This window comes from Lampris incognitus, chromosome 4 (genome assembly GCF_029633865.1).
Source record: "Lampris incognitus isolate fLamInc1 chromosome 4, fLamInc1.hap2, whole genome shotgun sequence".
Lineage (NCBI taxonomy): Eukaryota > Metazoa > Chordata > Actinopteri > Lampriformes > Lampridae > Lampris > Lampris incognitus.
In genome coordinates this window covers 11,752,406-11,768,303 of record NC_079214.1, presented here as the reverse complement: position 1 = coordinate 11,768,303, position 15,898 = coordinate 11,752,406, and the positions used below count along the sequence as shown (strand labels likewise).

At 45.9% G+C, this 15,898-nt stretch overlaps 1 protein-coding gene across 2 annotated transcripts in view; it reads right to left on the bottom strand.

Annotated features, from left to right (window-relative positions):
* epha6 (eph receptor A6) overlaps positions 1–15,898 on the bottom strand; it is a 92,422-nt gene that overhangs the window by 2,969 nt on the left and 73,555 nt on the right. Inside the window, exons 8-15 of one of the 2 annotated variants that reach the window (XM_056278608.1) lie at positions 11,946–12,076; positions 9,376–9,538; positions 6,825–6,930; positions 5,460–5,527; positions 4,410–4,535; positions 1,868–2,053; positions 753–814; positions 430–639 (exon numbers count right to left, since the gene is read on the bottom strand). In XM_056278608.1, the coding sequence (XP_056134583.1) occupies positions 430–639; positions 753–814; positions 1,868–2,053; positions 4,410–4,535; positions 5,460–5,527; positions 6,825–6,930; positions 9,376–9,538; positions 11,946–12,076 (1,052 nt within the window). The remainder of the gene's footprint in view (positions 1–429; positions 640–752; positions 815–1,867; positions 2,054–4,409; positions 4,536–5,459; positions 5,528–6,824; positions 6,931–9,375; positions 9,539–11,945; positions 12,077–15,898) is intronic. The other variant, XM_056278609.1, reaches the window with a different exon arrangement.

Genomic DNA, 15,898 nt, shown 5'->3' with positions numbered 1-15,898 from the left:
GCTAAAATAGAGGTGCTTGGCTTGATGCATGCTCAATAATTCAGGTAAGAAAATCAAAGAAGGTTGAATCAGTTCACCTGGATACAATGTTGATTGACAGATAAAGATTGTATCCAGATGAACAGGTGTGAGAGTTTTATCTGTCAATCAACATTGTACCCAGAAAAACTGATTCAACCTTCTTTGAAGGGGTGCTTGGGATTTAAATTTGTTTTATAGCAACTTAAAAACCAACCAGAATCTACCTCAATACACACAATGTGCACAACTGTGGCATTCTTGATAGCAACAGTCAAAAGATCACATTGGACATGCTTAGAGGCAAACTTTGTACACCCCTGTGCTTTATTCCATTGAATTGAAATGCAGATGGATCCGGAATTCCAAAATGACAATTCTCTTTAGAGGTCTATTGAAATACACACTTACGGTAGTGGTGTATGCGGCTTCAGGGTCATCCTCTAGAACTCTGGACATGCCAAAATCAGACACCTTACAGATCAGGCTCTCATCCACCAAAATATTGCGAGCGGCAAGGTCTCTGTGAATGTAACCTATATCTGCTAGGTAGGTCATGCCCACTGCAATGCCACGCAGCATGCCGACTAGCTGGATCGCCGTGAACTGGCCATCGTGAGCCTGGAATGGGTGATGGAATGGCCAGACAGAGAAGATATGTAAGATAGAAAAAAAGAACACAATCGGTCTGGGTAAACGCTGGTTCACATATATCGTTAAGAATGTCCTCTCACTCGGAGAAAAGAATCCAGGGCTCCATTCTCCATATACTCCACCACTATCATCACCGGTCTGCCTGAAGAAATAATAGCAAAACAGATTATAGTGGAGAGCGAGAGAAAGCCATAATGACAGGAAGAGTTATAAGGTGAAAAGAAAGAAAGCGTAGACGGAGGAAATCTAATGTAAAAGCACTTACATGGGCATGTGTGCACACATAAGTGCGCACACGCGCGCACACAGGAATGCCCTAATATCCCTTTTGTCACTGCCAATAACGATTCTTTTTTTTTGGGATTGTTCCCCCTTTATCTCTCAAATTGTACCCGGCCAATTACGCCACTCCTCCGAGCCGTCCTGGTCGCTGCTCCACCCCCTCTGCCAATCCGGGGAGGGCTGCAGACTACCACATGCCTCCTCCGATACACATAGAGTCGCCAGACACTTGTTTTCACCTGTCAGTGAGGAGTTTCACCAGGGGGACGTAGCGCATGGGGGGGGGGATCACCCCCCCCCAGTTCCCCCTCCCCCGTGAACAGGCGCCCCAAGCGACCAGAGGAGGCAGTAGTGCAGGGACCAGGACACATACTCACATCCGGCTTCCCACCCACACACACGGCCAATTGTGTCTGTAGGGACTCTCAACCAAGCCGCCACACAGGGATTTGAACCAGCGATCCCCGTGTTGGTAGGCAACGGAATAGTCTGCTACGCCACCTGGACACCCTTGCCAATACCAATTCTGAGTATGAATTTGTGTATCGGCTGACACTGACTACCATTTTGATCCATTACTTTTGCTGAACAGTGCAGACTTAACCATGCTTGAGGTCAAGGGGCACAATAATTGAGATACAATCAACTTTTTTTTTACCATAAAAGAAATCAGGCTTCCATGTGCCAAAAATGCAGCGAATCAAGCCATTTACTTTTATTTATGATATGTTACTTATGGCTTTTGCAAACGGATTTTAGTCTTGGGTAAAATTTCTGATACCAATATAGTCCATTTTAGCCTGGTATCAGCCCGATATCCCATACCAGCATCAGGATTGCTGCATCCTGAATGTACACACAGACACACACAAGCACGCACACACATGCACGCGCAAATACACACACGAATTACTTTTAGTGACCACTCCTTCGAGCCTGATGATGTTGGGATTGTTGAACTGTCCCATGATTGACGCCTCCCGCAGGAAGTCCCGCCTCTGTTGCTCCATGTAGCCACCTTTCAGAGTTTTTATTGCCACAGCAATGTCAGCCTTTCCTGGTGTACGCAAAAGACCACTGCACACCTCCCCAAATTCTCCTGCAAATGCAAATACGCAAATACACACACACACACACACACACACACACACACACACACACACACACACACACACACACACACACACACACACACACACACACACACGAGATTTCGTTCAGTTTCCAGTCTGTAATTAACTGAATTATATGGCCAGTATCACATATTGCACTATTCTCGCTAATTGAAATGGAAGGGATGAAACTGATTTATTCCATTACATTTAGTCAAAGTTCGAATCAAACCAGACTGTTACACCCAGAGATTTATAAAAGATATATCCATTACATATCTGGCTGTAACAGACAGTGTACAGAATCTGTTGCCTTACATCTTGGTGAATCAACACACTGTAATTGGGGGGGGGGGTATTAAATTTGGGCACATAGTGGGTGAAATGCACATTTGGTATCTCTCTGATGTAACGCTGCTCAGACACTCATGTTTTATTCACAAAGAGAGCTACAACACAATTTGGTGCCATGACTCCAATGGGCTAGTTGCACCCTGTCTCCACCAGGTGGAGGTCCTGCTACTTGGACGAGACGTATGGAAGAGGTCGCCATAATTATTCATAGGCTAAATACCAGAGAATGTCCAGAATATGTAATGAAATAAGATTATTCACGGTGAGCAGGCTTGGCTTTCAAAAGTGAGATGTTTTAATATCTCGCCGTTATCTCTCAAGGCCGCAGTGAGTGACTCTTAAATTACAACGCTGACTCACTTTGTTGGTGGCCTATTCGCCAGATCTATAAAACCTACAGTTCATATTTTATAGCGTGAAAGATTTCATTCTAATGAATAAATTTCTTGCACAGAGATGCTATCTCCTCATTCACATGCTCCAGTGGAGGGTGCACTGTAAAAATATATATCTCAACACTTTTCCTGTTGAATCCTAAGTGTGAATCCATTGAATAACAAGTAGATGACAATAACAAGTGGCGGCGAGCCCCCGCACAACATCCTCTGTGTGTGCGCTGAAAATACTTTTCAAACCACAGCCTGCTTATACAATAACACAACTGGGCTGTCACTGAAACGATAACCAGCCTTAACATGCTGCAGGAGAAATAGGTGGCATCAGCTGAAGTCCGGGGCAGACAAATGGAGCTGGTTAACTCCAGAACCACCGGGCTTTCACTCCTACCTGAAACGACCATGGGCAGTCATTTTGACCGCCCACGGTTCTTAAGAAAACAAACTACTCTTAATTATATGAGCCGTAGTATGAAATGGCGGTGCTGCATAAAAAACAAAAAGCGGCCCTAGTGGTGACCCAGCCGAATGTTTGAAAGCGATTTTCACTGAAGCGTGTTTGAGCCCCTCTCTTCCTCAGTAACTCATCAATTCCAGCGCTGGAAAGAAAGCGACTGATGTGTTCATCAGGGTTTCATGTCTGCAGGTTTGATAGGAGCTTCAAAGCGCATGTCTTCACTCAAGCAAACGCCTTGCTTAGAAATCAAAAGCATTTGGGTCATTTCAGTATGGACCTCAAACGTTGAATATTTTGCTGCTGTCCAACTATGTGTGCATGACTGTATTCATTATCTGGTATTTTCCTCCTGCATCCCCCCCCCCCTTTTCTCTCCAATTGTCTACTACTACTAGTTTCAGCTGCTCATCCGTTTCCATCTCTTCCTGTCTTCCGCATCTTCCTCTGTCACACCAGCCCCCTGCATGTCTTCCCTCGCCACATCCATAAACCTCCTCTTTGGCCTTCCTCTTTTCCTCTTCCCTGGCAGCTCCATATTCTGCATCCTTCTCCCAATATACCCAGCGTCTCTCCTCCACACATGTCCAAACCATCTCAATCTTGCCTCTCTCGGTTTGTCTCCAAACCGTCCAACCTGAGCTGTCCCTCTAATATACTTGTTCCTATTCCTGTTACCCCACTCTTCCGAGCTGTCCCGGTCGCTGCTCCACCCCCTCTGCCATGTGGAGTCACCAGCTGCTTCTTTTCACCTGACAGTGAGGAGTTTAACCAGGGGGATGTAGCGCGTGGGAGGATCACGCTATTCCCCCCAGTTCCCCCTCCCCCCCGAACAGGTGTCTCGACCAACCAGAGGAGGCGCTAGTGCAATGACCAAGACACATACCCACATCCGGCTTCCCACCTGCAGACACGGCCAGTTGTGTCTGTAGGGGCGCCCAACCAAGCCGGAGGTAACACGGGGATTCGAACCGGTGATCCCCTTGTTGGCAGGCAATGAAATAGATCGCTATGCCACCCGGATGCTCTCCTCCTGCATTTTTAAACATAGGTACACCTAGTAGGATAGCCCACTTCACCTTACAACACTGTACTATGCCGTGTGGAACGGGAGTATGTTCGCATGCTGGTTGCTCTCACCTGCTCCGATCACTCTTTCAATGCATATACGTGATGGATCGATCTCCTTGGTGAACTCCTGGACAGCCTGTGTGGGGTCCTCATAGGTGTCTGGGTCCACGTAGGTCTTTATGCCAGAGAATGGAACTGAGAGGAAACAAATACATTTTTTTTTTTGGAGTAGATATTCCATAAGAGAAGAGAAGAGAAGAGAAGAGAAGAGAAGAGAAGAGAAGAGAAGAGAAGAGAAGAGAAGAGAAAAGAAATTCCTCAATGCATCCAATACACTGGGTTGGCAAATATTTCAAAAGTACATGCAATAGTAATACATACTGAAATGGGTCCCATGGCTCGTTTAAAATACATACTTACTGATGATCTGGTAATTAAAATGTCTCAGTCAATACACTGTAGCCTGACTGACTGAATATGGGGCTAATCTCTCTGCCTCTTCCTCAACATTTGAAGGGAGTCAATATAGAGAGAAAGCTGTCAGGCAAAAGGCAGAGTCGAAATACCGCACACACACACACACACACACACACACACACACACACACACACACACACACACACACACACACACACACACACACACACACACACACACACACACACATACAGTCACACACACAACAAAGCCTGACTACTCATCCAACTTTCTGTTTGAGCAGGGGGAAGGACACAAGGACAAAACTCTGACATGTGGAATGCAGCTGTCTGGCTGTCAGATTTAGTGCATGTGTGTGTGTGTGTGTGTGTGTGTGTGTGTTTATGAGAGAGAGAGTTTGTCAGAAGGTTATTTTGTTTTTCCTGAGCCATCCCTATAAATCTTACAATAATTAAAAACTGTCCCAGCCAAACCAAACTCAGAGTGGCACAGCTGAGAAATTCTGCTACTGATAAAGGCTCCACAGAGGCAGCAGTGACTTGGCAAGCCGAGCTACATTAGCTTCCTCGACGCTAGCCTCTGAAGCTAACATCCACCCTGCATCCGTAGGAGTAAGCAGAAGACCACCAGTGCACCAGTGGGGACTCCCACTTTCACCTCCGTCAACAGAGTCCGTCTTACCGTGTCCGCTCTGGAAACGAGTCCTCTTCTCTTCGGACTTCATCCTGGCCTTGATGTATCCCTGACACCTGACACGAAGAGCAGTTGACCAAAGGTCACCACGTTAGCCTGCACATCTAGCCATCCTCACTGAGCTCGCTCTGCACCCGACCTTCTCCTTGTCCCAAACTCAACAGAGTTGATTAATTAATAATCAGCACTAGATGAAAATAAGGTGGGACGTATTTACTGCCTGGGCAACAAAGGGTGCATCATTGATCTCTTTTTATTCTGAGAAGGCAAGCACCTGCCTGATTTTCAAAGCTAGCAGATAAAGAGGTATTAGCAACACTGCGCCATTAGATTTACGTCTTAATGCCCCATTACTATTCAGCCATTTGGGTTGCAGGACAACCATTCTGTCTCAGCCCTCGATCTTCTTTTCAATTTCACATTCTGTTACTGCAGGGTTTTTTTCCCCCTTGCCTTTTGTAGTCCTTTTCATTTCTGTCAATTCTCATTCTTTTATCCTACCCCCCCCCACCCCCCCGTCCTTTAAATTCAAGGCTTTTAAGGCTCGGTCTCCAGACAAAGGAGAGAGGTGGGGAGAGACAGGTAGCATTCGATCACTTAAATCTTTAACAACAGGAACAATTTGCATCAAATATACATATATATAAGCCAAGCGTTGGAAGGCAGCTCTTTGAAAATGCAATGGCACTGGAATTTAGCAGTACAGTCAGCACTGACATTGTATTTCCCCCGTGTACAAGTACATTCTATCGAAACTAAATGACAGCCTTGAATAATTCTCATCTTGTACCGTACATTTACTTTCATGTCACCCTTTTAATCCTTTTGGTGCTGGTTTTACTGTTGTGTGTGACAACCCCCATCCACCTGGTACCTAAACAGGCTTCAACAAGCATGAGAAGTACTATTTTCAGGTCTGAAGCACATTTAACAGCAGCAAGTTTCCTGTAGAGTCGACGCCTGTGGAATAAACCCCGCGGCGGTTTGACTGCTGGATTATAACTAGCTAGGATGGATTTAGGTTGGAGAATAATGGGATCTGTTAAGATTGGTGTTAATACCACAAACATTAAAATAGCTCACTGTACCGCTAAAACCATAGCTTGAGATTTGAACACAGACAAGAACACTGGTTGGAGCTGGCGAGTCAAAGGCTGCGTAATGGAGGAAACCGCTGTCAGAAGCAATGCACACGGGGTAATTAGGCAGAAAAGTGGCTCAACCAGTTGGAAAATGAGAATGTCTGCTTGGTGGCCAAAGGGCCCATCAACAAACTTCTGATTGCACAGGGGTCACTTGAGAGATAATGAGCAGCGAGGCACCACAGAGGAGAGAGGCATGGGACTATCTCACCGTCCGGTGATGAGGAGGAAGAGCGTGAGGATGACCAACAAGGAGAAGCCGCCGACGGATGCGGTGACAACCACCAGAACCTGGCCATGATCGGCCATGTCAGGATCTGAAGAGAGCGAGAGAGAGAGAGGGTGAGGAAAGTGGGAATGCTACCCATTTGATGATATTTTATAATGAAAGACAGTTCAATCAATATGGAGCTATTCTCTTCAAGAGCTGGACACCGTAAATTCAACAGCTATTTATGTGATGCTTTCAAGATGCACAGCCCAGAGCCACTCCTTTGGCATTTTATTGGAGACGATGAAAGAAGTCAAAGAAGTGGTCCTGTGCTGTCAGAAGCTTTATGTCCGCCACAGGGCGAGGACACAATCCTGCCTGGATTGTGTCTTCTAGGTCTCCCACTGTCCCAGTAAATAAAATAATACTGAAGGTGAGCAGTCTGCCCTTTACCCTTTTTTGTTTTTGCGAAAAGAAAAAAGAAGAAGAAACAACTGGTTCTTATTCATCAATCTGTCCTGTATTGTTTTTTATTGCATATCATTGTAAAATGGTGCTAAACTTAATCCTCTCGACATTTAAGTATTAATTTGATTTTAATTTACCTTTTTTAAATTCATTATATTTTATTAATCATTATTATTATTATCATTATATATTATAATATTAATATTATCATATTTTATTATAATACAATTTTGTTATATTCCTATAATTATTATTATATATTTCAATATTAATAATATTATTATTTCAATATTATTATTATTATATTTTATTATAATTAATTTTAATTTAATTTCTTTCCTTTTAAGATAAACACTTATTGTTTATGTTGAATGTTTCCTTGATAATTCTCAAATATTCTTATGCCTTCACATAGCATGCATTAACCTATTTTAACCATATGTATTAAAAAACTGAATGAATAAAATTGCTGGACAGTTCTTGTGCATAAAGCCTGCTGAAATTTAAGGTGGATGGCAATTTTTCAGTCGATATGCATTACTACAGCAACCAAAGGCCATGCCATCAGCAGAGGCATCTACAGTGGTGACTACCTTCGGGGACCACTGTGAAGGCTTTAATAAAGCATATTTCTTTGTTATGTTCCACTGAATGAAAAGAGCATCTGCACTCTCAAATCTGTGCAAGAATCTTTTTTATTAGCGAGCCTTCAGTCAGAGACCTTCAAGGCATGAGGTCTCTCACCGAAGACTCGCAAATAAAAAAGATTCTTTCACAGATTTGAGAGTGCAGATGCTCTTTTCATTTAGTCTGAATTTTTAGCTCCAGCACCTCAGCTAAGTGTTACCAGGCAAGCAGTGTATTTTTCTCTATTTTTTTGAGTTAGGTTCCACAAAAGTACCTTTCAAAAACAACATCAACTACTGGCCAGCCACCATAGAAGCCAAATTTAAACTGACTAAACAAAAAAATTTCTAATTGACTATAAGAAGCTCCAGATGTTCGGAATGTACTGTATGCAACATCCTTGCTTTGCTGATGTCTGTTTAGCATTTTTGAAAATAAATCCCTGCTTTTGTCATTTTTAATTCGTCTGTGCTGGAAGTTCAATGACGATTACAGTCTGAAGAAGAAATTGCAATATTATGAACTGATATACTATGTTGCATTGCACTATGGGCATTCCATTAATACAAATCTATACACGCCCATATTGTCAAGCGTTTACCTTCTATTGTTACCATTCCTTACCATTCCTATTTCAAATCTCAAGAAAATTATTTTATATCCGTACATGCTTCACTTTCTTGGGTAAACTGTGTTTTCCCAGGAAGTTCTGAGCTCTGTTCACTATAAAACACTTATAGTTTTCAGTCAGGAAATCACAGCTGTCGACTGAGTCGTGGAGTCCATCATGCAGATCTTCTGTAGGTGCCTGGGCATGTTCTTCTTCTCTAGTTTAGTTAGATGAGTCAAGTGAAGGTCTACCATTACAACCTGATACTTTTAGTGTCCTAGGAAGGACAGATATAGTATTTATACTGCAGAAAAGCAGTAGCAGTAGTAGTAGTAAACTCTTTTGACACACCAGCGGACACAAAAACAAAATCATGGTTTCTATTCCGTTGCCTGCCAACACGGGGATTGCCAGTTCGAATCACGTGTTACCTCCGGCTTGGTCAGGTGTCCCTATAGACACAATTGTCCGTCTTTGTGGGTGGGAAGCCGGATGTGGGTATGTGTCCTGGTCGCTGCATTAGCGCCTCCTCTGGTTGGTCGGGGCGCCTGTTCGGGGGGGAGGGGGAACTGCGGGGAACGGCGTGATCCTCCCACGCGCTACGCCCCCCTGGTGAAACTCCTCACTGTCAGGTGAAAAGAAGTGGCTGGCGACTCCACATGTATCGGAGGAGGCATGTGGTAGTCTGCAGCCCTCCCCGGATTGGTAGACGGTGTGGAGCAGCGACCGGGACAGCTTGGAAGGATGGGGTAATTGGCCGTATACAATTGGGGAGAAAAAATCATACATGGTGCGCACAACCATAACCACACACATCCATGCTTATACCTTTTCCCACAGCCATACCCTCATCTGCGGTTTCAAACTCAAACTTGGGACTGTACGCTGTGTGTCCGGCAACAGTCCGAGCGCGGACGTGGAAGACGTAGAGGGTGGAGGGCCTGAGGCCCGATACCACCACGCTCGGGGCTTTGGTCCGCGTCGATGAGTAGCTTAGCTGCTCTTGCTCCTGGTGAAATTGCAGAAACAGACAGAGACCATACAAGTAACACAATATCACAGGAGCCCTGTCCAGGCTATAATAAATCAGAACAGACAAACTGCCCGAGCAAATCACAACAACTCCATCCAGGAAGTCATCAAAGCAGAGCGGAACAAGTCCTGCTGGACAATTTTGGCACCATCCTGTTTGTACTTTGCTCTGTCTGCTACGTCACTTGACTTGCTTCATAGAAAAAAAAAAAGCAGCGTGAGATAACGTACGGCGAGAAAAGTAGGGTAGGAGAGACAGAAACGCCCTGTCGGAGGAGAAACAAAAATTACTCTTTTGTGGAAGGACGGTAAGAATGTTATAAGTAGTCGGATCACACATAAATAATAAATCGCAATTTCAACTCATCATCTTAAACTGTAGCACTGTGAGAGGGGAAAAAAATCCTTAGAGGGGGTGTTTTCCTCACCCTGCCCTACTTCTAGCATCACTTTGCCACCACTAGTAGTCACTGGTATGATGTATTTTTGGTAATAGTAATCTGTCAAGAATGAGCACATAGTCGGTTCAGTCTTTACAGTGTAAGAGTGCACTAAACACACCATCCATCCATCCATTATCCAAACCGCTTATCCTGGACTCAGGGTCGCGGGGATGCTGGAGCCTATCCCAGCAGTCATTGGGTGGCAGGCAAGGAGACACCCTGGACAGGCTGCCAGGCCATCACAGGGCCGACACACACACATTCACACGCATTCACACCTAGGGACACTTGAGTACGGCCAATTCACCTGACCTACATGTCTTTGGATTGTGGGAGGAAACCGGAGCACCCGGAGGAAACCCACGCAGACACGGGGAGAACATGCCTGATTGCAAGTCGCTTGGATAAAAGCGTCGGCTAAATGACTGTAATGTAATGTAACATGTAAACTCCACACAGAGGACGACCCCCAAGGTTGGATGACCCCAAGGTTGGACTACCCTGGGACTCAAACCCAGGACCTTCTTGCTGTGAGACGACTTCTGGCTGTGAGGAATGACTACTGGGTGGCATGATGGCACAGCGGTTAACACGGTTGCTACAATAAATGACACCCTTAATTCTCAGACCACTGATTTCTATTTGCAGGATTAACTTTCATATCTGTACATCATACTGGAATCTAACGCAGTCCAATTCTGCAGTCCAGCAGTAAACATAACCTTCATGGGGGTAGGACTGTTCAGGTTTTGTAATGAAACCTGCATTTTAATTGCTGAACTTGTACTATCTCTCAGTAAAGGTAAAACACCAACTTCGCTTTTACATTACATAACATTACATTACAGTCATTTAGCCGACGCTTTTATCCAACGCGACTTACAATAAGTGCATTTAACGTAGGAAATCAGGAGAACTATTGGTCATCAGAGGTCATAAGTGCATCTTCTCTCTAAACAAGCATCTAAGAGCAAAACCGGTGCTGAAGTAAAAGCGCAAGAAACATTTTTTTTTAATGAGTGAATACAATAAGTGCTAAGAACAAGTAACAGGGTCGTAGTTCTTAAAGAGGTGAGTTTTCAACCTGCGCCTAAAGATGGGCAGCGACTCCGCTGTGGGGAGTTCATTCCACCACTATGGGGCCAGGACAGAACAGAGCCGTGACCGGGTCGATCAGCAGCAGGGGCCTCTGAGCGACGGGGCAACCAGGTGTCCTGAGGTAGCAGAGCGAAGTGGTCGGGCGGGGGTGTAGGGCTTGACCATGGCCTGGAGATAGGAAGGAGCTGTTCCTTTCACTGCCCTGTAGGCTACCACCAGTCTTCAACTGGATGCGAGCAGCTTCTGGGAGCCAGTGTAGGGATATGAGAAGGGGAGTTGTGTAGGAGAACTTAGGGTGGTTGAATACCAGACGAGCTGCAGCTTTCTGAACAAGCTCCAGAGGTCTGATGGCCGACACCGGGGCGCCAGCAAGGAGGGAGTTGCCGTAGTCCAGCCAGGAGATGACCAGAGCCTTCTTCCTCAAACTCACCACTACCTTCCTTGGGTAACCCTTTAAATTACAGGCAGATAGCCTGGACAGGATTATGCGTGTGTGTGTGTGTATGTGTATGTGTGTGTGTGTGTGAGTGTGTGTGTGTGTGTGTGAGTGTGTGTGTGTGTGTGTGTGTGTGTGTGTGTGTGTGTGTGTGTGTGTGTGTGTGTGTGTGAGTGAATGAAGAGAGGGAGCAGCGATAGCGATAACAAATGCTTTCCGAAGGTTTTGACTCACCGCAACCACGGGAGGTTCTTCATCATACAGTCATAACAGTGCACAACAAAAATATTAGGCTTATCGGTCCACAGTAGTTTGCGAGATTAGCCACGGATACACACACACACACACACACACACACACTAAACAGACGATATAAGAATTAATTCGTTTATGAATAAACGGAATACCTTCTCATAGTATTTGACCTCGTAGTCCACTATGTCTGAGGGTGGCTGTTCCACCTCGGTCCAGGAGAGGGCGATGCTGTTGTGAGTGGCCCAGTCCTTTCGCACCACACCTATCAGAGAAGGACCTGGAGACAGAGAGGGGAGGGGTTTTAATGATTTAGCGGTCAATACGTAACACACGGCTCACGAGCAGGTTCCGGCTGGGCTCGGTCTGGGTTTGTCTGACCGTGATCCGGCTTCTGCAGGGATGTCGTCCTCACGCTACGGGAGCGAGCAGGAAACATTTGCCTACGGCTCATCGGTTTTCACTTTCAAGTCTTTGAAAGAAAAAAAAAATCTTAAATAACCCAACTTTATGCATTTACCCAAGAGTCAAAACACCTTTACAATACATGGGGGGGGGGGGGGGGGGACGGACATTAGATTTTCCATTTTTTAAATACGGGGGAGAAATAAATGCAAGCAAATATGCAAAGCTTGACGCAAACCCAGGCAACCCAGAAACCCCAGGCCAACGGCCCCTCGAGACTGAAAAGATGAGCGTTTGCAGCCATTTATTGCTCTACCCAGTGAAGTGAACTCAGGCCTGATATTCGAGCCACCGATGAAAAACGCACTCAGCGATCAGAGGAGAGATATTTCAGCCCTAAAAAAAAAAAAGGCTTTCAAACGTTTATCTCTGTACTCAAAACCTCAAAACAACAATGCAGAACATCACATTCACGCGGCGAGAGGAGAGAACCTCATATTAATAGATTACACAGACACACTCCAGGGTACAGCACACCATCTGAAGTGAAAGAACTTCTGAACAAAACAAAAAATACCAAGGACTCAGGGCTGATTGGCAGAGAAACAATTTCGAAACCATTTCAGAATCGCAGGAATACCCAAAGGAACCAGGGCGAAGACTCTGCCAATTTGTCACCCAGCTTGTGAATAATGTGCAGCCTGTGAGAAACACCTCCTCGTCCAGACTCGGAGACGCCACTGCCAGTTGCACCACCAGACCTGCACCAACTGTTTATCCTGGGGTCGCTTTGTTTGCCAAGTTTGGGGAAAATGTGCTCGACAAGGCTCCTGAGCAGACAGGACACCACCTGTCACCCCACCTCAAACGCTTATCAGCAATATTTTACACGAAACAGATTTTGACTTAACGGGGGAGGATTTCACATACGAAGAGTACCAGGGCGAGAGCTGTGCACGTATTTCGAGACTGTAAAGACGCTGTCCACAGTTATTTCTATATGCATGACCATCCATCCATTATCCAAACCGCTTATTCTGCTCTCAGGGTCGCGGGAGCCTATCCCAGCAGTGATTGGGCGGCAAGCGGAGAGACACCTTGGACAGGCTGCCAGACCATCACAGGGCCCACACATTCACACCTAGGGACAATTTAGTACGGCCGATTCACCTGACCTACATGTCTTTGGACTGTGGGAGGAAACCCACGCAGACACAGGGAGAACATGCAAACTCCACACAGAGGACGACCCGTGACGACCCACCAAGGTTGGACGACCCCGGGGCTCGAACCCAGGACCTTCTTGCTGTGAGGCGACCGCACTAACCACTGCACCACCGTGCCGCCCCTGTGCATGAACAATGTTATAAAGATACATTTTCCATCGTAATTCACAATGATTAAAATTCTGCATAAGTCTAGACCGTTGGTTGAATTCAATATCAAAACCCAAGACAACGATGCCATATTCGTATTATGTCACCAACCCAGGTTTGCATTTCCGAATTGATTTTTCACTTGAGCTGTGTGCCAACAGTCTCAACATACAGCCCCAAGTTTACAGAGCCCCCCTCCCCCATCGCCCAAAAATGCAACCCACAATTTCTATAACTCGCTCAACAAACGCTCTACAGATTACAATGAATAAACTTAAATGAGAACCAGATGATTGCAGCAGCAATTAAGATAAAACCGAGGAAAACTGCTCCATATCTAATCACAAGTCAAGGGTGGTGAAAGGGTGCAACAAATAGCAGTAAAATGAGGCAACACAACAAATATGCGGATGAGCAGGATATACTGAATTACAGCACACAGAGGGCGTCTGGGTGGCATAGCGGTCTATTCCGTTGCCTACCAACATGGGGCTCACCGGTTCGAATCCCCGTGTTACCTCCAGCTTGGTCGGACGTCCCTACAGACACAATTGGCCGTGTCTGCGGGTGGGAAGCCCGGTGTGGGTATGTGTCCTGATCGCTGTACTAGCACCTCCTCTGGTTGGTCAGGGCGCCTGTTCAGGGGGGAGGGGGAATAGCGTGATCCTCCCACGCGCTATGTCCCCCTGGTGAAACTCCTCACTGTCAGGTGAAAAGAAGCGGCTGGTGACTCCACATGTATCGGTGGAGGCATGTGGTAGTCTGCAGCCCTCCCTGGATCAGCAGAGGGGGTGGAGCAGCAACCGGGATGGCTCAGAAGAGTGGGGTAATTGGCCAAATACAATTGAGAGTAAAGGGGGGGGGGAATTACATCGCACAAGCTAGGGCCAAAGGCAACCACTTATACCATCCAAAATCAAAGCAGGACGTTTAATGGATCAAAACTATAATATCTAATGCAGCAAAACCTGACAGCCTCTTCCTGTTGATCATGGTTGCGCTTGCGATCTCTCACAACATGCAAACAGTTTACAGCTAGTATGCAACCATTCTGCATGCATTCCATGCAACCATCCTTCGGATAAGATGTTAAACCGAGGTCCTGACTCACCGTGGTCATTAAAGATCCCATGGTACTTATCGCAAAGAGTTGGGGTTCCCTGGAATCCTGGCAAAATTCCCAACCTGGCTCTCTCCATCTGGCCACCTAATCATCCCCCCATGGAATTGGCTCAATGATCCCTCCCTCGCCACCTGATGTCTGGTGAGTGTTTTGGCACAAAATGGCTGCCGTGCATCACCCAGGTGGGTGCTGCACACTGTGGTGGTTGAAGTGAGTTGCCCCCTTCAATGTGAAGCACTTTGGGTGTCTAGAAAAGTGCTATATAAATGTGATTATTATTATTGTGATATTTTTTTCCCCAATTTTTCCTCCCCAATTGTATCCGGTCAATTACCCCACTCTTCCGAGCCGTCCCGGTCGCTGCCCCACCCCCTCTGCCGATCCGGGGAGGGCTGCAGACTACCACATGCCTCCTCCGATACATGTGGACTCACCAGCCGCTTCTTTTCACCTGACAGTGAGGAGTTTCACCAGGGGGACGTAGCGCGTGGGAGGATCACGCTATTCCCCCCAGTTCCCCCTCCCCCCTGAACAGGCGCCCCGACCGACCAGAGGAGGCGCTAGTGCAGCGACCATGACACATACCCACACCCACATCTGGCTTCCCGCCCGCAGACACAGCCAATTGTGTCTGTAGGGATGCCCGACCAAGCTGGAGGTAACATGGGGATTCGAACCGGTGAGCCCCGACCCCCGTGTTGGTAGGCAACAGAATCGACCGCTACGCTACCTTATTTTTATGCCCCTTATTATTATTATTATTATTATTGTTGTTGTTGTTGTGTGTATGTGTGTGTGTGTGTGTGTGTGTCTTAACCATCATTTCAAGAGTGGACCTGAAACATAAACAAAATGTGCAATTGAAATGTAAACAAACACTACAAATCAGATCAATAAAGCAGCCCTCAACGGTTCTCAATGAAAAGTAATTATGGAAAACTGTTAAGAGCAGGGTAACAGTACACCGGTGTCTGAAAAGTCTGTGATGGAAGTGACAACTGTGCTGGATGGATGCTAGATCGATGTTATGAATTAATCAGTGGTTTTAGGAATCTTGACAGATAAAAGAAATGTGGTGTGGTGGTGGAATAAAGGATTTCATCACAAATTCAGTTGCTATACAGCTTTCTGCTGTGCTTCCCAACCCAACTGTGACATTTACACATTTATCCTGAAGCCATAGCATGGACTTTGATGGGCATCT